Here is a 22,795-nt window from a genome sequence, read left to right as displayed (position 1 = left end):
AAGTATGGTCACACAGATTAAGCAAATAGCCCTGTATCCATCAATTCGCAGAAGAAGTTAGAAGAAGTTTTATGTGGCTACATTGTATATCATAGTGAAAGAACGTGAAACGTTTCAACCAATAGGTTAAATTTTCATTCAACACTATTAATGATCTTTTACATGATTTCCTTGACTGAAAGACTTTTCGTTCCAAACCCCAATGGTAGACGGTCATCATATCAGAGTTCCAATCTTCTTTCATTGTCTGTATATCTTGATGGTTTTTTCAACTTGTTCTTCATTTAAATTGTCTAGATTTTCTTAGCTCAGAATGCGAGTGTAAGTTGTGAATCATCAGGAATTTTTGTATTCCACCTCTGGCATTCTGAATAGCATGCACTCAACAAGCTCTAAATAATTTTCGGACTTTTTGTTCCAAGGAAAGTTAAGTTAGTTACAGCCTAAACATCGTCTCCATTCGACTTCATAGAATGATTTGTCTTTTCCGAGATGCACTTAACATTTCTTGGAAAGAATATGAGGTAACCATGGCTTGCACATTATTTTTTCTGGTTAGGTACTGAATATACGCAATTTTAACCAGATATACTCGGCAAAAATCAACCTGGATCATGACAGAAATATCTTCTTAACGAAGCTATACAAAAGTTAAGGAAGTGCAAGAATTTTGAGACGGTTTCAAAAGTTTTATCTTCATCAATATTTTAAATATGGGAAATCTAAATGTTTACTCACTTATATCAGACTCATTTTTTATAAGTTCAACAGTTTCAGATGAAAATTAATTTTTAGTGTTTGTTGACCAAAATTTACTCAAAAAATTTACAAATTTATGGCCTCCTCAAATATCAACCACAGCCTGAAAAAGCTATAGCAAGATCAGGAAAAAAAATTCAAAAACCTAAAAATTGTAAATGTCCTGATAACATAAAATAGGGGTGGCTAAGTTTCTGCAACGGTTCAAAAAAATCGTAGATTTAGGGCTGACGTGACCACATATCTAGTTAGCCTAGACCAGTTCCATGCATAAAAAAAATATTGCGTTACCATAGCAACGAACAATAACTCTTTAGAAGTGTCAGTGTGAAGTTTGAGGTGTAAAAAGCAAACCAGAGTTACGCAATAAATTAAAAGAAAGAAGATGTCCACCGAAATTGTGAAAATCGAAAAATTGGAGTATCGAGCCATCATCAAGTAGGACCTGTATTTAAAAGGGTTAAGAGATATGCTTAATACCCTCGGTGATCAACGTCCTTCGTATGCGACCGTGAAAAATTGGACTGCAAGCTTAAAAAGAGGTAAATTTTCTATTGAAGATGATGACCGATCGGAAAGGCCAGTTTCTGTGTCAGTCCCCGAAAATATCGATGCAGTTCATGACATGAGTTCATCAGACGTCGAATTGGGCTAAAACGGATATCTGAAGCACTGAATATTTCATACGAATGCGTTCATCATATAGTTCACGTCAATTTGGACATGAGAAAAATTGCTGCAAAATGGATCCCCAAATGTTTGAATGTTGACCAAGAGCGTACAAGGGTAGAAGCATCGCGTTCGAACTGTGCTCGATTTGAAAACGATGTAGACTTCCTAAACCGAATTGTTGCTATGAATGTGACTTGGGTACATTTCTACGATCCAGAAACAAAGCAAAAATCGATGGAATGGCGACACTGGTTCTCCAAGACCTAAGAAGTTTCGTGTCCAAAAATCTGCTGGAAAAGTTCTTGTTTCAGTTTGTTGGGATTGCCATGGAGTAATCATGATTGATTTTTTAGATAAGGGTAGAACAATAACCGGAGATTACTATTCGACATTACTGACCACTCTACGGGAAAAAACAAAGAGAAAAGACGCGGAAAGCAATCCAAAAGTGTTTTGTTTTTGCAGGACAATACTCCGGCACACAAATCTCATGTTGCCATGTAAAAAATTCGTGATTTAGGGTTTGAATCACTAGAACACCCCCCTTATTCGTCAGATTTGGCTCCACCCGACTATCATCTCTTTTCTCAACTGAAAAAAAGTTTAAAAGGTCGTAAATTTTCTTCCAACGAGAAGAAGGTCTGGTTTGCAGAGCAAGAAGAAACATTTTTTTTTTGAAGGATCTAGAGACGTTGCAGGTTCGCTGTAATGAATGTAACCATTTCAGAGGAGAATATGTTGGGTAATAAAATATTTTGACATTGAAATTTTGTTTGGTTCTATACTAGGCTAAGAATTTTTAAATATATGTATCCTCGAATAGCCAAAACACCGACTTATAACTCGGGAATCAAAGTCAAATAATACCGTGGTTCTTCTACAATCTACGCTGTGGTATGTGATTGATATGACGCGAAACTTGCCAGCGAAGCACGTCTAGATAAGCGACATCCCCACAAGAACGCGCCTCAAGGATGGCTAGAAACGTCGCCTCGCGAAGTAACGCAGCAGCGACAAATCCCCAGGTGAGATATCACCGCGCTGACGCCGCTGCCTCCGCAAGAACTCCCCAAAGTTCAAGCCGAAGGGGAGGCTTACAGCCCTCACCATCCACTTCTGTACGATCGATTTTTCTTTTCCGCGAAGAGAGAGTGTGTGGCCGAGGGGTGCGGCTGTAGGTCGGAGGGTCCTTCACTCTTCCCTCCTCGGCCGACGCAGTCGAAGATGGAACAAACAGATCCAAAGCGTGGTCGCGCTTCTGGCCCGGCTGCCACCTCTGCAGTATTCCTGGGAACTCCAAAGCACCAACATCTCCTCGGTGCAGCAGTGTTACATGTGAGTGCCGTGCTGTTCTGTGATACGCCATCCGGGATCGGCAGAGCGGTGCCAAAGGCGTGAGAGACGATCGCTTGCCAGCGCCTACGAGCTCTTCCTAAAAGAGGTATGACTCCCATCGACACCACTTGTCCCATTTACGTAATATCCTACACGGTCGAGCGAAACGTCTCTTCGTTTCTTAATTTTCCCAGACTTATCTCGCTCGCCGCGGAGAAAGATAAATTTGTTTAGGTTTTGTGGTGCGTTGACTTTGAATTTCGAGGCGAGACCGTCTGAGCATGTCAACGCGGTGGTGTTCCCGGTAATTGGATAGCGATACGGTCTGGAGCGAGGGAGGGAAGCGGGAATTATACACGTTTGAATGTGTTTCCCGGAAAAAACACCCCCTATCGCTTTTCACTGTCAACGTGGCCGCTGCCCGGTCGGATATGAGGTTGTTTGGTTTATTATTTCCAATTAACCTTGGGAAGATGATTGTGACCACTCAGTTTTCGTTTTCAGACATAAATAATCGAAATTTGGCACAAAATATACTGCCTTTCAACCGGGATTTGGGTTAAATAGACTGATTGGAAGTTGTGGAACAATACGTAAAAATCCAGCTGGACAAGGTCAAACGATTTGGATCTCGTATTACGTTCTACAAAATATGTCAACTCCAGAGCACGGTTTCCAAATACATATATTCAAGTCTTGAAACTATTAAGTGCATGGTGAAAAGTGAAAATAAATTGCTCGATCAGTGGTTTTGAACTGATAATCCGATGTAAAAATGTCCAACATATTTTCTTCTATAAAAACTTGACAGCTTAATTTCCAGTCAATTCCATATTCGTCATCTATTCCAAGGAAAGTGAAGAAAAAGATATTAACGTGTGTTGCATACTCACATAGTTAACACTAACAATTTATGCAACTTTTGAATTGAGTTAGATTTTGCTCAGCTTGATTAACCTACTCGGGAATTATCGCTTTTGGGACAAAAATGAGACAACTGAAAAATTCGAAATTAAATGAGGTGTGCACTGGTTCTAATATAACTCCAATATATCTTTCCATCGGGAAGTTCTGAAGCAAATACTGCAAGAGGTTGGAAATTTCAACCCCTCATAAGTACAGTAGGGGGTTTGAAATCAGATGCTTTTATAAGTTCGTGAAAAAAAAATCAAAAATGTCACTTGTTCTATCCTTCGAAGGATATCTATCAGGTGATGAGAATTCTAGAAAAAATTATACCTATAACAAACTATCCTTCTTTTTGGCTAAGGAATCCTATAACAAAGTATGAGGACATCTATTTATGAACCTTCCTAGTTCGAAAAAGTTGTTTCATAACAAACATTCCAGACAAGCAGAGGGTTAATATCATCGAGTAGATCCCTCATTAACAACTTCTTATGTATGAAGATTTTCGATAGAATCCAAAAAGAATTTACTATTCTGAATTCGTCTGGTGTTTGATTAAATATCCTAAATCGTTCATTAATCCCAGTTCATTGATTAGTTCGAATTTTAAAATTCCGTTATCAATTTTGTTTCGAATTTGATACAAATGGTACCTACTTTTTATATGAGATAGAACAAAAATATACTTAGTCATCATATTATTGTTGTTGTGGATTTCAGTGGCGTAGCGAATATTCATGGAATGAAGTACAAATGTTCTTCAAGGAAAATTCCTTGCGGACTTTTCAGTGTGCGTAGCAGACTTGAGGAAAGGAAAAAAATATAAATTTATCCATGAAAATTTTAGTCATATATTGAGCATTTCCGATACAGAGTTGGCAATCCATTTTATTGTAGTTTTCCCTCTGCTTTATCAGGCTTGATTGGAAGTCAAAAAATTCAACATTTTCCAGCCTAAAGATGTTTTTCTGTTTCTGTTTGCAAACAATCTAGTTATTCTTTTCTGATTGCGAATTCCCAAAACACATTTTTCAAACATTCAATAGTTCAGAATGTCTGACCCTGAGTACCTTGCTACATATCTTTCCGGAAACATTCCAAATTTTGAGAAAAACAACCTGACTTGCAGATAGAACCAATAGATACAGAATCAGATCTTGAATGTAATTCATTTTCTGCAGGTGATTACCGAGCAAACATTCGAACTTTAAAATCTCATTTTTTTCCCGATAAAGGTGTTCGAAACATCTCAAGATTCCATATCTCAATGTCTCAATCCATCATATCTGTCGAGATTGTAATCGGAATAATTGGGAAATCAGCTGATTTGCGCTCTTCAAAGTTAAAATGAGCCACAAAAGATCTGTATTCTGTGAGATTATCAGATTATTCATGTATTGCCACCCCGTATATAAATCAGTCAGCAATATTGAATTATTAAAGACTGATTCATACAGAACAGATTTTTTCGGAGGAATCCTTGGAGCTGAAGCACTGTTCACGTTATACAAGGAGAGAGAAACTTCTTCCATGTTATCGTAGAATGCGAAACTCTGACAAATGGAAGATAAGAACCCTAAAATCGTACATCACGAGGCAGCACAAGTGCCTCTAAAGGAAACTAAATGAAAGCTACTAGATTTGATTCAATCAACCCTCTCGCTTATAACGAACCACCAAGATAACACTCTCACTGAAAATCCTTTCACAATCTGAATTTGAACTTTGAACTATCGGATCTAATTTTATTACTTCTGTTTCAATAATTGTATATAAAAGAACGAAATGAACTGAATTGCCACAGCAGAATGTCAATATGTCTCCGAAGTTTTACGCAACTGAGTGGCAGAAGAATTTTTCCGTTTTTCGTGCAAGGTCGTCGAAGAATTGACGAGTCTCGAACAGTTGCGGACGATAAAATGTATCTATTTGAATCGATGCCAATTTTAATTCCGTTCCTATTCGTTCATTAGATAAGAACATCACATTACATCGACTGTTTGTTTTGCGGAATTACAAAACAGCTGTTACGTTTCACACGAGGTGGAAGAATGAAGAATTTGGTCTACGCAAACAACGTCTTTCGGACAATGGGTCAGGATTTCAGAATCTTGCTCTTCTGTATTATGTGGGGTTTCGAGTTATTCGTGATTTCACTCTTGGAGTTTGGAATCTATTGAGCTGGCTGTGGCCTGAAATCTTTGCGTCTGTTCCTGTTAGTCTATAGGTAAATATAGAACTGATAAAACTGAACAAAAGATCTCGAGGATCCGGTAGAATGCAACCCATCTTCAATATAAATCGAACACCATCCTATAAAGGACACAGAATTACTCGTAAGTTTGGGTCAGTGACTGTCTGCAATAGAAAAAATATGTAGCAGAAAATTTATTGGTTAAGCATCATGATACTTGATCATTTGATGCTCCGTTTCACAATTCTTGATCTTAAGATCCATTTCAAATCAATAATCCGGTTCTGAGCATTCTTAATATCATTATTGCGTCAAATTATGTCCATTTGATGATTCTCACATACTACTTCTTCAATATATTCGGGAATGGAAGAGTTTCAATGATTTCCCCTTACAAACCGAATGACCTTCTTATCTTTGATCAAGAAATCAAAATTTTAACAAACCTGCCTTAGAGACCACGAGCATTTCTGCTCCAGAATCCGTTATGAGGCCTCACCATGCTTTTCAGATATAAGCAGGATGGCTGAAGAGGTTATTTTCTCTCCCTGAACGATCAGCATGAATTTGTTATCAAAATAAAGTTGACATGCTGTATGACCTTCTTTCAATGTTTGTTTGTTCAGCCATCAGGAAAATGTCATCGCAAACCTGATTTTTTGAGGGAAATCTATCGAAATTTCAATTTCCTACACAGAAGGAACGTATCAAACATTCTACTCACCTTCAAGAGTCATAGACACTTGATTCTTCAAGATTCTTTAAACTTATATCCGAAACATAAGTGATTCACCGATAGGTGCAATTTTATTATGAAAATCTTTATTTTTGCTAACCTACCAATAAACCCTTCAACATGAAATATCCTAGTCAGCAATAAATTGAGCTTCAGAATCATGGGTTTCCTTCCTTTACCTCAATTGAAAGATCTCTTTAGTTGTCCACCGTTCTATGCTTCTCCGTCGAAGCATAGATGATCGAAGTTTACAGATGTAAATACAGTATACTGACTAAGTATACAAATTTTCACTTGCCATTCGTCGCATGTTTTTTCCTAGAACGATCAAATTGTGGAAAACGTGGATGTAGCACCAATTTTGATTGGAAATCTGAACGCACGTGAAATTTCTCCATGGCATGAGATCGGACGTGATCATCAGTCTTTTGTTCGAAGACACGTGCTTTGAACGAATGGGATTATGGGATGGTTAACATCCATCAGAGAAACCTGCTGTCATGTGAAAAAGATTACGAGAACACTGGGATTATTGGCAGTTTTGTATTCGTGTATTTCAAGGTGCGGATTTTAATTCTTGCATGTGTCAATCTGGGGAAAGGGGTTGAAAATGGGTCATTCGAAATGATCTTGTGCTCGGAATTATTATTCCATGTTTAACTTACTTTCAATGTGGGTATATCAAAAATAATTTGACGTCTGTAACTTACCCAGCTTTTCTTAAAATTTAATCTCGTTCTTGAAGCGTTACCCTTAGTACAAATTTGATTGTGAGGAACACAGAAGTAGGTAGAAAATTTCTGTATTATTTTTATTCAAAGGAATTATGGGTTAAGGGTGATTTGCAGAATATCATGGATATTAAATAACAGAGTATCCATCGTATCAAAAAAATACTACAGTTATTGATATTATAACTTTTATTGCTAGTCTAATGGCTAAACAGTGCTTACAGTGTTATCACTATACGTTGTACGCTGGATGTGTAATTGTCTCTTTAAAATTGTAATAACGAAACACGTGCAATCGCAGTTGTTACTGTCAAGGGCGGTTCTAGAAGGGGGGCTGATTTTATATCAACAAACACCTTACAGAATGTCAAAATTAGAATTACATCACTCCTGGAAACGCCACTGCAACAATCTCAATTAAATTTGGAGATTTATTACTAGAAGAGTTGCTCTTTTAGAATATGTGTCACATTTAGTTCTTGAGTTACCTTTCTGAGAGATACGCGTGTCGAAAGTTGAACTTCGAAAAATTCCCAAAAAGATGGGGTCAGTTTAAAATTCGTCAAGGACGAACGGTTTCACCGAGCTCTATGAAATTTGGAGATTTATTACTAGAGGAGTTGCTCTTTTAGAGAAAGAAATATTCTTTCAAATATCGAAAAATAATGTTATTTCCCCCTTCAAATAAGAAATAAGTTTCAAAGTAGCACTGTTTGAAGTTCAGCCAGTAGCATAGGTGGTGTTCTCTGATAAATCCGAATTTTTTTTGGGGATGTGATAGCTATAGAAGGATAGGTACGTAAAGACGTGGAGAAAGTGTCATTTGTGTGGTATTCTTCTGAATCAGTACCTAAGAAATATGTGGATGAGGGGATGGAATATACTCTGCGCAAAAAAATTAACGCACATTCTGAAAATCTCAATTTTAATGAAAGTTAACTCCACATTGACTTTATAACTTATTTTTATGTTCTCTCGGGAAGGTTTTGAACGAAACAAGACACATTAATTGGAAGAAAAATTCAGGATTTCACCGAATCTTATGTGAAAGAAGAGAAATGAACAATTTTCAAAATACTGAAATGCTGATAAGTGATTTAATACTTGGTATTTCCACCCCTTACGTTAATTACAGCTCGGCAACGACGGTTCATAATCAAAATGAGTGATCTTAAAATGTTCTGATCTAATCCTTCCCAGATTTCTCCGAGTTGGATTCCTAAGTCATTAAGAGCAGCTGGATGATTTTCTTGAACTTCTCAGCCTTCTATTGAGGTTGTCCCAAACCTGCTCAATCGGATTGAGATCTGGACTTCTTGCTGGCCATTCCATTCGAGAGACTTCAACCTCTTCAAGGTTGAACGATGCGCGCACGATGGGGTCTGGCATTATCGTCCATAAAAATGAAATTTTCACCAATGTATGGGGCAAATGGCACTACATGCTCTTCAAGAATGTTCCTTATATACTTATCAGCATTCATAGCTCCATTATCAACGACCACTAGGTCTGTGCGAGCAGTCAAAGATATTCCACCCCATACCATAATCGATCCTCCCCCGAAACCAGTAGTATTCAGGAAATTGCACTGAGCATATCTTTCATGTGGACGTCTGTATACAAGGGAACGTCGATCACAATGGTAGAGGCAGAATCTAGACTCATCTGTGAAGAGAACTCTTTACCAATCGGTCTCTTCCCAATGGATTTGCTCTCTCGCAAAATCCAAACGTGCCCTTCGATGGGCTGGGGTAAGAGCTGGGCCTTTTGCCGCGACACGAGGCCTTAAATCATATTCTCTGAGGCGATTTCTTATTGTCTGAGTGCTAATTTGCACCTCATGAGTTTGCTCAAGCTGAATTTGAAGGAGGCGAGCGTTTGCAAACCGTTGTCTCAACGAAGAAACTCTCAAGTAACGTTCTTGAATGGCAGTTGTTACCCGTGGTCTACCCTGTCCTGGTCTTCGGACATTCATACCTGTCTCTCTGAATCGCTGCAACATTCTGGACACACTTGTATGGGAAACTCCAAAGCTTTCTGCAATTCTTGTGTATGTGCACCCTTTTTCTCGCAAAACTATCGCTTGGGCACATTCCTCTTGGGTCAAATTGCGTGTTTCGCGTTCCATAGCGATCGGGTATAGAAAATCAAACGAAAGAAAAACTATTGATCACTAGAATTGATCGAGAACAACTGACTTTAGAATGGAGCCAATACATTCAAAATCTGATAAAATCATCTTTTTTTATTCCTGCTGGGAAAAAACATATGTATTGAAGAAAACCGTTGAAAGTGGATAACATATGCATGCATAATTCTGATAAAAATAATTATCATTGAGAACACCTTCAGTTGTAGAATAAATTTGAGATTTCCATAATGTGCGTTAATTTTTTGCGCAGTGTATGTTTGTATTTCATCAACATCAACCAGCTCTCATGTTTTATGACCCATCCATCCTTCAGGAAGTGTATTCTGTTATTTTTCTGAAGAATTCTAATCACTTGTCCTATTTTAGGAATTGAACTTTTTCTTAGTGTTACAATTCGAATAATCTTCCTGTAATCAATTCGAAATCCGTCCCTGTTCGAATCGCTTGTAAAACCCGACACCGAGCATCGATAGACAATAAATCCGTAATATGAACGCGAAAACAAATCGAGCTGCGGAAACAAGAACAACAACTGCAGAATTCACAGAAATGGAAAGACCCCGTACCAGACCTTCTGAGTTACGTCCGTCGTTTTTACTGCCAGTATTTAATTGTGCAATAGCGAAGTTGCAAACTCATCTCTCTGTTCTCTTGTTTAAAACTCAAACACAGCGCATACATCGTCGAAGATTCTTACACGCCTACGGTGTAACATTTTTAGCTATCGTCTAATCGCAGAGGTCGCCAAAAGGAGAACCCGAGCAACTGCCTAAGACCCATTAACGCAGAACCTCATGACACGCTCGACCAGATGAAATATGTATTTGGACCGCACTGGGGTCATTGGCGCACATTTCGGACAATCAGGCTTCATTTCGATATCTCAATTTGAGATGAACGCCTGGAAAGTTTCGAAGTAATGAGTGAATAAGCTTGTTATCCCTCGATGTTCTTGCGTTCAAGCAACGACAAGTTTGCCCTTTACGAGAAAGTTGTTGAATTTCATACACGCGTGATTTATAATTCAAAATACGAAAGTCAACTGAAAAAAATTAAAGAGAGCAGTGGTATATCCCATTTTTCTTTTCATTTCTTTCTATAAACCACTTGTGGTAGCACAGCCGTCTATAAAGACGGCTGTGGTAGTAGTTGGGCCATTTTCAGTTTAAACTTACGAGGATGTATTGATATCTAGTTAGCCTAGACCAGTTCCATGCATAAAGAAAAATATTGCGTTACCATAGCTACGAACAATAACTCTTTAGAAGTGTCAGTTTGAAGTTTGAGGTCAAAAAAGTAAACCAGAGTTAAGCAATAAATTAAAAGAAAGGAGATGTCCACCGAAATTGTGAAAATCGAAAAATTGGAGTATCGAGCCATCATCAGGTACCTGTATTTAAAAGGGTTAAGAGGTGAGCAGATTTTCGAAGATATGCTTAATACCCTTGGTGATCAATGTCCTTCGTATGCGACCGTGAAAAATTGGACTGCAAGCTTCAAAAGAGGTAAATTTTCCATTGATGACCGATCGGGAAGGCCAGTTTTCGTGTCAGTCCCCGAAAATATCGATGCAGTTCATGACATGATTTTATCAGACCGTCGAATTGGGCAAAAAGGGATATCTGAAGCACTGAATATTGCATACGGACGCGTTCATCATATAGTTCACGTCAATTTGGATTTGAGAAAAATTGCTGCAAAATGGATCCCCAAATGTTTGAATGTTGACCAGAAGCGTGCAAGGGTAAAAGCATCGCGTTCGATCTGTGCTCCATTTGAAAACAATGTAGACTTCTTAAACCGAGTTGTTACTATGGATGAGACTTGGGTACATTTCTACGATCCAGAAACAAAGCAACAATCGATGGAATGGCGACACTCTGGTTCTCCAAGACCTAAGAAGTTTCGTGTCCAAAAAACTGTTGGAAAAGTTCTTGCTTCAGTTTTTTGGGATTGCCATGGAGTAATCATGATTGATTTTTTGGATAAGGGTAGAACAATAACCGGAGATTACTATTCGACATTACTGACCACTCTACGGGAAAAAAATAGAGAAAAGATGCGGAAACCTATCCAAAGGTGTTTTGTTTTTGCAGGACAATGCCCCTGCACACAAATCTCATAAAATTCGTGATTTAGGGTTTGAATTACTAGAACACCCCCTTATTCATCAGATTTGGCTCCATCCGACTATCATCTCTTTCCTCAACTGAAAAAAAGTTTGGAAGGTCGTAAATTTTCTTCCAACGAGGAAGTAATAAAAGCTGTGGAGGTCTGGTTTGCAGAGCAAGAAGAAACGTTTTTTTTAAAGGTCTGGAGACGTTGCAGTTCCGCTGTAATAAATGGATCCAATTAAGAGGAGAATATATTGAGTAATAAAATATTTTGACATTGAAATTTGGTTGGGTTCTACAGTAGGCTAAGAATTTTTCAATATATCCTCGTACAGCATCGCTAGCTGTCAAAATCTATTGTAACTCACTCGTCCAGTTGCAGGAAAGTCCATTTGATGCCCCATCAAAATTTTAAACTGTCATTTTTGAAGGGAAGAAAGGAGGATTAACATTGTGATGTAGTATTGAATTTTAACGGACTTTCCTGAAACTGGCAGACTGTCTCTTAATAGCAATAGTCGCACTACATCGAGTTGAAATATACTGCTAATATTTCCAGCATCGCTAGCAATCAAAACCTATTGTTACACCACTGTCTTTTAATCGTAGCAGTCGCACTATCTCAAGTTGAAATATATCTTCAACAAGCTCCACTGACAATTATTGACCAATGGTCATTGACGTAAGGACATCAATTACTCTGATTCGAATAATTGCATGATGAATAAGAAATGAGCCATTCTTCGAGTATATACCCGTCTTTTATCACGAATGCGTCGTAAACATCAGACGAAAATTCCACTATCTTCACTCTCTTGCTGTTCCTCAAAAGGCTATATGGAAACAACACTATCCCTCATTGAAATTGTTAATGTATTCGAACCAGCTGACCTCTGTCGGATTCAATCACCAAAAGTCAACAATAAGAATCCTAATGTATTCGACACAGCGGAATCGATTTCAACAGGTTAGACTGAAGAAGAATCGACCTCGTGCAGTCTTGACAATTTATGTCCGAGCGATTATGCGTAGCCTAGTTTCGTATAGGTCAGAGTGAGCGAATAAAGAATTCTTGGTTTTGGAGATTTCAGATTGAACATTATTTGGACCATTTCCACGTTAACTCCAAGCTTGTTTACCGGCTTCCACAGAAATAGAACAGTGGATCCTTCATTTAGCGGATCTTCCTCGGGAATTCTCCCAACAGTTCTCTGAAATAGCTTCGAGCGCGTTCAGAATATTCATCAGCTATTCATTCCTGGGAAGGGTGCTATAAAACCGACAAAAACAGATCCCTAATAGGGTTGTTCGGTTGTTCGATTCAATTGAAACGATATTTTTCGAAACTGAGAAAAAATTAAGCTGCCTATAACTCCGAAACCATAGACCACCTTCGGAACCTGAATTCACCCTGAAAATTCCAAGTTTCTATCACTTTTCTTTCGGAAGTTTTGAGTTTTTTACGTATGGAAGAAGAACGAAGACTCCATCAATGAGTCAAACCCAATAATGATTGATAATATGCGAATAAGGGATTTTTTCGTACAGTTAACCGTATTAGCCGATCTTGTGCTACAGTTGTAGCTCTTGCTCTTCCGCCCTATGAGTAAATGTAGCACTTGCACTAGTACGATAGCGATTCCACGCTCTACTTAATAAACTTTGTGAAATTCAGAGGCGATTCACAATTTCTTGATGAATTGAACCTTCTAAACGCATGTTCAGGTTGCTATAATAGATTTAAAAATATACTACACAACACCAGATGAGTTGCAACAGTACATTATCTCACCAAGAGTTTCTTGTAACTTTTCAACTGGTCCATTAAGTATCATGAAGACCATATTTTGTGTGCAAAAATTAATTTTTCTTCCAAATATCCAATTCAAAGTGCTGTTTCGCTTTCTGCTAACACTTGAATTAAATTCTCGCCAGTGACTTGACCTCAATGAAGAATCAAGAAATCCTAATAAGGACGACAAGAAATTTTTTCATCGGAATTAGAAGCGCGTAAACTAATGCGTACCTATCTTAATTACAGATCTACCTAGTATTTGAATACTCAAGGGTAAGTATCAAGATGAGATTGCTACATCTCGAGTCTGATAAAAAAAGTTCCACATGTAAAGACAACAATGAAGGTGACATTGCAACAGTTGCGCGCATGTAGGAAACGGACAGTTTAGAATAGTGCTCCAACACAGCCGAAGGAACGGGTTCAGATTCAAACAAAGACCACATACATAGTCGGAAATACGATCTCTTATTTCCTTCATTGCATAATTACCTCGTGATTCATCTAAACTTCGGTCTTCAACCGTTGCAGATCTTCTGAATGGACAAAATGTGCCCGCACTAGATTATGCTGCGTTGATCGAAAACTTGCTAGTACTTTCAGACCTCAGCCATGAATGGTTGCTTTATTCAGCGATCGCTAAGGCGAAGTTCAAATATTACTATCTACTCTTCTTCAAAATACTCGCCAACAAATATTTATTCCACGTTAACAGTAATCGAGTCATCTACGAAATATTTAAATCGATGTTGAAATGAATATTAGGGAAACCAATCAAAATCAAATCAATTCCTGAGCCTGATTGATCAAATATTTCATTTTCAGATCTATAACTTTTCAAGGATTGTATACATACATCCAATAGGTACTAAGTAGGTTAAAATCGTTAAGGCTCTTATCTTAAATGATGCCCAACCATACCTACCACAAATTACATGCAATAACAATTGAATAAATCGAGAATAATTAACCGAACGTGCCATATCAACTTCTACAAAAACTTCTCTTTCATTTCATCCCAGAAAAACGATTTGAAAATCTCTTCAATTCTGTGGAAACACGCTCGTGGAAACAAAAGATGTTTTCTTGGAGCAGAACAATACCTCAAATTATTCGTATACACGAGCCGGTACGTCATGCAATGTACATACATATTTTTATTTATTACTTTATTATATAGGCTAAGCCAGCTTTCAAGGTCATGCAAATAATTGGAGGTATGTATAACCAACTCTTCGCGAATGTATAATTAGCATCTACATTGTTAGCGACAATTCATCTCCTGAATATTTACACGGTAATTAGTTATGATATTGTGGAAAATATGACCGAATTTTTTTCGATGACGTCCTCGGTTCAAGATATGGACTGGAAGATATGGCATATCGGCGGATTGAATATTAATCATCGCTATAAGATACAGAGACTGTCTGCATTTCTGATCGCAAATAAAACAGATCGGAAAACTTCAATATCTTACATCTTCAAAAAAAAAACTGAGAAAACTTAAAAAATACCCTCATAGCGCCTACACTTCTGCGAAAATGTTTGTACTAGTGTATATAACACACAAACTGAGTAGGTTGTCATTGTCTAGATTGTAATTTACTCGAATACTTCAGCAACTAGTAAATAAGTTTCGATTCAGTTACAAATTACAGTGTTTACGAACATAATTGAATTTGACCATGAATTCTCGATCAACGAATCCAACCCAATGTTTTCAAACCATTTTCAACTTTAAAAATATTCCTACAAAATTCCTAGGACCAAATTCGAAAAATCAAGAAAACGATTGACACTTCAAATCAATTTATTAGCCTTCAAAGTCATCATTCATTTCGACAGAAACACAATGGAAGGAACATTATTCTGGACCTCAAAGTTCACCTCTTCTGAATTAAATTACTATTTTGTTACACTGTTCAATTTTCATCAAAAGAATGTACTAGAATCAGAAATCATGTTGACGATTGGTATCAAACTTGTTGAAGAATAAAAATGGCGTTCCCGTTCTCTCCTGATCTGAATTCACCATCGATGAATCATCCTAAAGAGCTGTAGGGCATGAAACTGTTCTTCCCTCTTTCTAATCGAAGGACAGAAGTCCAAATAAAGGCAGCGAAATGATGACTCACGTGATATTAGGGTTCTCCTCTGTCACTTCCCCTCTTTTTACTTCTTCACCAATTCATTCCATTCGAAGAGTAACATCTCGGAAAATCGTCGTTCGAAACATCGTAACTTCCATTTCCTTTCGACCTTTATTCGGTTTAAAGTCTCCTGGTAATCTTTTTTGACATTGAAAATGCAAATAATAATGATGCAAAGAACTCTATTAACACCTAATAACTTCTCAGACGTATCTTCCTAGCCACTTATTCTAATTGGTTAATTGTGTCATGAGGCAAACCTGTTTATAACGATATAAAAAGTAAAACCTACAACGAAAACAGCAATTCCCCGTCATAATTTCACTTTCGGAGTCTTCCAAGCATGTGCCTCCATGGCCCACATCTCGATGAACTCTCGTTTTCAATCGTCTCAATTTCACATGAACGAAAAGAGCGACATTTGTAATTTATTCATGCAGAGGATGACGTTTGAAATTTATATTTCCACGCACGGCCTGCTCCTACTTAACCTGATGACCTCTAAAACCAAGAATGTCATTTGACTGCATAACTCTGAATGAACGCGTCTTGACAAACGCGAAGGACGTTCTTCAGTAGGTTTGTTAATGATTTTGATGTTTATGGTTGATGAAGATTGAAGAATTCAAGGAGAGAAGATGTCTTTGAAAGGTAAAGATTTGTTAGATTATTCTTTCAGTGTGGGGTGAAGTTGAATTGATTAATTTGCTGCCGTTTGGTGAGGACCTTTGACGTCTCTATGACGTTTACCACAAACTTCATATCGTTCCTTTGATTTTTCGATTTATTCGCCTCAAACAATTCTGAATTAAACCGTGGACTGCTTTTCAACGGTTTGAGCGTTTATTACGGTTATTCCAAGAGTTAATTAGCAAGGGTTGGTTCTCGGTGAAGGTGTTTCAGAATTATGGCTGACGAATTCACCGTGTCAACCTCAGGCCCTATTTTTGAAACTCAGAGGTCTCTACAAATTCATTCAATAATTATCATTTCCCAAAATTCTTAAAATAATTTCAAGAAAGAATGAGTTTTGTGTATAAACTACGTATTGGCAGACAAAAAACCGCATGAGTAGATCTAATTATTATTAATTCCGGAAAACTTGTGCATTATTTTCTACTCATCTAGTGAAAAATTGAGAATGTATTTCGGTATCGGTGTTTGACTAACGACTTCAACCTATAGAGAAGTTGCTCTTTCAAAATATGGATCACATTTCCATCTACGGTTAGTTTTATTGAGAGAAAAATTACTCTAACGGTGACTATCGAAAAATTTCCAAAAAGATGAAATCATTTAAATGATCGTCAAGACCGAACAGCTGCATCGAGCTCCATAAAATTTTCAGATTTTTAACTAGAGGGGTTGCTCTTTCAGAATATGTATCACATTTCCATCTAAGGTTAGTTTTATTGAGAGAAAAATTACTCTAACGGTGACTATCGAAAAATTTCCAAAAAGATGGAATCATTTAAATGATCGTCAAGACCGAACAGCTGCATCGAGCTCCATAAAATTTTCAGATTTTCAACTAGAGGAGTTGCTCTTTCAGAATATGTATCACATTTCCATCTAAGGTTAGTTTTATTGAGAGAAAAATTACTCTAACGGTGACTATCGAAAAACTTCGAAAAATATGGAATAAATTAATTTGGCCTATTGATTTGTGGTGAAAACTCCGTCTATTGAAGAAAAATCAGAGTGACAATAGCATAACCCACGTAATAGGTTCCCGCATTAAATTCAGTATTGAGTTACTGTAGACAAGATTTTCAATGTTTTCGGTAGCGGAATGAAAGCAACAGATAAAGAACAGAACAAATCGACCGTCTATGTAAATCGTCGTATTAAATATTCCAGAATACAACCGCAGGAAACGGTTCAAGGAAAGGACGGGGGCAAATGTCAAACGGGCCATCCATCCTTATTCATTGCAAGAAGTGAGAATTATCACACAATCGGGATAACGGCGTCCGATGCTGTCCAGTGCGTTCTCGTTGGGTTCACGTGAAGAAGGTGTCCATGTGCCAACGCAACGACGTCCGTGGTTATAATTGGACACCAGCGGGCGCGCAGAGCTAAACGCGCTTGATATCGATTCCGCAGGTCCTTAGTTACCCACCGCTTTCTTAACCTGGCTGCCTAAGCTCACCTTTCCTTAGAGCTGGTAGTCCACCACCGAAGGTGGTAAGAGCAACACTTCTTCGCCTGGTGCTCCAACACCTCGACCCCAAATTTTCATTTGAACGTCGTCCTCATTTTATGCTTTCGTTACAGGTTCGCGGCCTAGCATGTCCGTGCCTTCGATGGTACACCGATCAGGAGACACACTAATAGTGCGCAGCGTTGTCAGCGGTAACGAACTCTACGCCGGTAACTCAGAAAAGGTCAAATCCCCGCCCCAGTTCAGCGAAAAAGAACTGCCCGACCTGCCGGATTGCAAGGTGAAGAGGAACTACTCCTGCTCGTCCTGCGATTACTTCACGCAGAACCCCAGGCATTACCTGTACCATTTGCGCGATGTGCACAACGAAAAAGTAAGGATTTACGAGTGCCCGAACTGTCTTTACGCGTCCAAGCACTTCCAGAAGCTACTGCGACATTCGAGGATGGTGCACGGCAGCAGCAAGGCTTCGGAGATCGAAACCAAGGCTAAAAAGCCGCCCCAGCTTCCAGTGACGGCGGAAGAAGACGATACCAGCGAGATCAGCGATAATGAAGACGCGGAACAGGCGAAACCGACGATCTTCAAGTGTTCCGTCTGCTCCCACACGGCCAAGAGTCGTGTGCTGCTCACCAAGCACGAGAAAGAGGAGCACATAAAGACCAAGTTCTTCAGGTGCACGAAATGCACGTACGTGACGCACATGAAGGCGCGTTTCACGAAGCACGTCAAGTATCACTCGATGCCGATGATTAAGTGCGACACCTGTGACTTTCGCACCCCCTACAAGTGGAACCTGGACAGGCACTGCAAGAATCACAACGGAAAGGGGACTTTCCGATGTTCCGCTTGTAATTTCACCGCGGATATCAAGCAGAGTTTGACCGTTCACGAGATGAATCACCACGTGCCCCCTGTTGGCCAGGCCGCGGGTTTCGGCATAGGCAGACGGAGAAATAAGGTTGGTGCCAGTGATACGGCCGCCGCCGAAGAAGCTGCCCTGATGGGACAGAACTCCACATCGCAGGTGAGATTTTTCTTCTTTTTTTTTTCAAGTGAAACCAATGATTTTTGGTTATTTTGGATTATACGAAGGGAATTATTCATAGAACAAAATTAGGGTACGTGTAAAGGGGATTTTCAGTGAATATGGTGGCACACAAATAACAGTCCACCTGAAATATTTCCAAGAAAATGTGAAGACAGATCCATTCTATCTTTTAATCGTTACTTTGATGAATTATTTATTATAATTTTTTACTTCAATAATAATTGTTTATTCATTAGTGTTGATCGCAGAAATAAGTTTCCAAAGAAATTGAAATTAATAATATATTCCAGATCGCATTTTATACATTTCGAAGAAGTATGAATTTTTAACATTTTGTAACACAAGGTGGACTGTCTTATCATGTTAATCTGTATACAAAGCGCTTTCTGAAGAGATATTTAACCAATTTTCCCAATTACTAAACGAATATTTTTCTTATAGGTGTCGGCAATATTTTATTTTATATTACGACCCTTTGTTGCAAATTGGCGAATGCGCTCATCAATAAAAATTCGCATATTTTCACCAAATTGAGGTATAAGAAGTGTTTGTGTCATTATTTTCATATGGAAACTCGAATTTTACATCTATTTATTCTCATGAACTTTCCAAGACATGTAAATTGATTGTTTCAAAGATTAATATTTCTGAATTCAAATAATGGGCGAAATTTTGATCAAAACTACAACAATATCTTCATATCCTGGTGAGATTTCGATTTGGGGATTCGAAAAATTCAAAATAAAGAAAGAAAAAGGAACTTGAACGTTTCAGTAACTTTTCTTGCACTTTTAGCAGCATTTTCAGCTGACGAGTGTGTCATACCTGTATTAGATCTCTCGGAACTTGATTGAAAAAAGACCGACAAACTTATTATGTTCCCTATTACGAAGAGTGCGATAAAACGATCTTTGGTCCTGGTGTATGTATGCGGTTTAAGTCAGATAAACGTATCGGACCGCCAGTATTCATTCAAACGCTGACACACGAATGCTAGCGTACCTGCGAGCGCGTCACAAGCTCCTCCTCGTCGAATCTATTATTCCCGATTCCAAGATACATCGCGAATTTCGAGGACAGAGCATACGCTCTAGCAATAGCGTATTTATAACATCGCTCTAACGTTAATAAGTTCCTGCGTGCCACGTATTATAGTCGTGTGTGTTTTGATATTACAGGTGACTCAAAACGAAACGTCGACGCCGAGCGACGAGGACAAATCCAAGCCGAAAAACAAGACGAAAGTCACTTGCGTCAAGAAGCCTAAGACATCCAAGAACCTGTCGGATTTTAACCAGGCCCCGAGTCCTTTCGGTTCAGACTTCATCAATCCGGATGACATAATACATCATGCGAATGGTAATGTTTACTTCAAGAATAAGTGTAAACTGTGCAATTTCAAATCGGCGTGGGACAGCGAAATGACCAAGCATGAGGCGAAGGTGCACAACATAATCAAAGAACCACCGGTTAAAGTGAAGAAAGCGCAGCGTCCGGTGCCCAACCTCATACCCATAAACATGCACAAGATCCAAAGGCAGAGTCCTCCGAACAATCCGGAACCGGTGATGAGCCAGAAGGACTTCAACGAAATTTGCGCCAAATCGACCAACAGTGCCCTTAAGGACTTCGCGTCTCTGATGGACGGCGAGAATATTTTCAACTTCAAGAGTTACCAATCTTCGCCTACCTCATCCAGAGTACCGGACCTGATACCGGCCTCATCCCTGTTAACATCGACGCCGAAGAACGCGTCCACGAACAGTTTCAAACGGAAAAACGCGTCGTTCTTCGACCAGCTGAAAGAGAAGCTGATGACGGGTTGCAGTGACGTTAATTTGACTTGTAAATATTGCGGACACCAGAGCAAGTGTTTGTCGGAGCAAGTGAAACATCAGAAATCGTGTGGGACTGAAACGAACCAGGTTATTAGTCGTATGAACGTTTTCACCAGCTCGTCCAGATGTCAATACTGTAGGCAGAGATGCAAATCGAGCGTCGATCTCTATAATCATCTCCAGACCTGCCTGGAGGCCCAGAAGACGTTGAATAAATTGGCCCAACAGGATGGCGACGATTACAGCGAAGAGTTCGAGGTTAAAGTTGAGCCGAGCGATTTCAAAATCAAGGAAGATACTAATGAGACAGATGATTACGAAACCAAGGGGCATCCGATGGAGAATCGGGTGTTCGTTTGGAATAACATCGAGGTTCCGATGGATATAGATGTCGATGACTCGATTTACGAATACACAGACGACAGGGGAAGTGATAATATGTATATACACGAGGATAAAGTCGAGGACAATATGTCCCTGGACCTTTCGATAAGAACACATTCCCCGGTTACCAGTGAAAGTAGTTACGTTGAAACTGAAACAGTGGCAATTCATCAGCAACCTTCCCATTCAGTTTCTACCTCCGTTCCAGAAAAAATACCCACACACGGTACAGATATAAGTGTCGCCCAACACAAGCGGGTCTTCCAGTGTCCTCATTGTACCTTCTGGGCTTCCACAGCCTCTAGATTCCACGTTCACATCGTTGGACACTTGAACAAGAAACCCTTCGAGTGTTCTTTGTGTTCCTATCGGTCCAACTGGCGATGGGACATAACCAAACACATAAAATTAAAATCGGTAAGGGACCCAGCCCACGAATCCGCCAAAGTATTGATGACAGATGAGACTGGCAGAAGAAACTACACCAAATACAACAAATACCTCACGGAAATACACGTGAGCGTGGATCAATCCTTGGACACCAGCGGTGGTTCGGGTACCAGGCCCAAAGGACAAGGCGTACCGAGAAATGAGACCCCTAAACCCACGAAAACATCCCCCATAACGGCGGACTTCAACAGCGTCATTCAGAACGCGGCGCTCAAGACGTCCCCCAAAATGTCCAACGGTAACATGTACGTCAAGTCGCCCGAGAAGAGGAAATCCAGTAACGAGAACAAGAGGACGCTGTTCAAGTGTAAAAAATGCAATTTCAGGTGAGCCTCTTCTATGTGCATTCGAAAGAAACGCAATTATTTGCAATATTACGACACCCGATGAATCACGATTTCGCGGTATATGAGCAATCATTCAAATTTTTTTAATGAGAGCGCTTTGAATCATGCAGAATTATTCAGGAATGGTGGAAATTTTTCGAATTCTCCTGTGGAAATGTTTTCTCGATATTTTCACCTCGAGAAACAACTTTTCCCGTAACCTTCCACTTAAATTTTGATGTTTAAATCTCATTCATCTCCAAATCACAATGGTAAAGATATGATCTAATTCAGATTGAAAAGAAATATCAACTTATCGAAAATATAACACCTGTTTCTCATTAAACCCTTTTTTTTTTAATTTTTTCATATGAAATTTCAACTTTTCAAAAACTTGATGGCATATGCCACTATTTTCCTCTTGTTTTTCACCTGAAACGATCGAATGAACGAAAACGAATATTCAGATCTGAAATCAATTATATAATTCATCCTTGACCGTTTGAAACGTTATGCAATGATGATTTTCACTTCATTATTTTCAATGATGGACCTTTGGAGTCGAACTGAAATTTTCACAGTTTGCATGTCGCGAGAAAAAAAAATTTAAATCTGTTCTGCGTGGACCGCCATCTACGTAACTTTTCGGGAAGTAGTGGAGATTCAATTTGATTCAAAAGTGGAATCCTTTTAGCGCAAGGATTCAGTCAACAAGTTTTAAGGATCAGCACTTGGGGAATGATTTTTTTGTATGATAATTTTTAATCTTCATGAGTTGAACTGATTGAACTGGATATATACAGGGTGTGAATGAATAGATAGTTAAGGAGTGCTTTGATAAAGCACTTGTATTTGTTGTTAATTATTTTTCGAGTAAAGAAATTTTGCATCTTTTATCCCTATATTAACAAACATCAAAAGACAGTTGAAACTTCACATCATATTTCAGTAGTCAGTTTGGTTCATTCATTTTTTTAGTTCGGAATTCTAAAATTTTTCGAAATATCTAATCTCACTTGTTGTTGAAAACTC

At 38.7% G+C, this 22,795-nt stretch overlaps 1 protein-coding gene across 3 annotated transcripts in view; it reads left to right on the top strand.

Moving 5' to 3' along the window:
- The window catches only part of LOC123312423, a 56,274-nt gene that overhangs the window by 26,237 nt on the left and 7,242 nt on the right, over positions 1–22,795 (top strand). For 2 of the 3 annotated variants that reach the window (XM_044896850.1, XM_044896852.1), the window contains 2 exons: positions 17,828–18,741; positions 19,944–21,763. In XM_044896850.1, coding sequence (XP_044752785.1) covers positions 17,842–18,741; positions 19,944–21,763 — 2,720 coding nt within the window. In that variant the 5' untranslated portion in view covers positions 17,828–17,841. Of the gene's footprint in view, positions 1–2,734; positions 2,873–17,827; positions 18,742–19,943; positions 21,764–22,795 lie in introns of those variants that run through there. The other variant, XM_044896851.1, reaches the window with a different exon arrangement.

Source organism: Coccinella septempunctata, chromosome 4 (assembly GCF_907165205.1).
Source record: "Coccinella septempunctata chromosome 4, icCocSept1.1, whole genome shotgun sequence".
Lineage (NCBI taxonomy): Eukaryota > Metazoa > Arthropoda > Insecta > Coleoptera > Coccinellidae > Coccinella > Coccinella septempunctata.
Note: the sequence above shows the minus strand (reverse complement) of the source record. Positions and strands in the feature narration are given on the sequence as shown.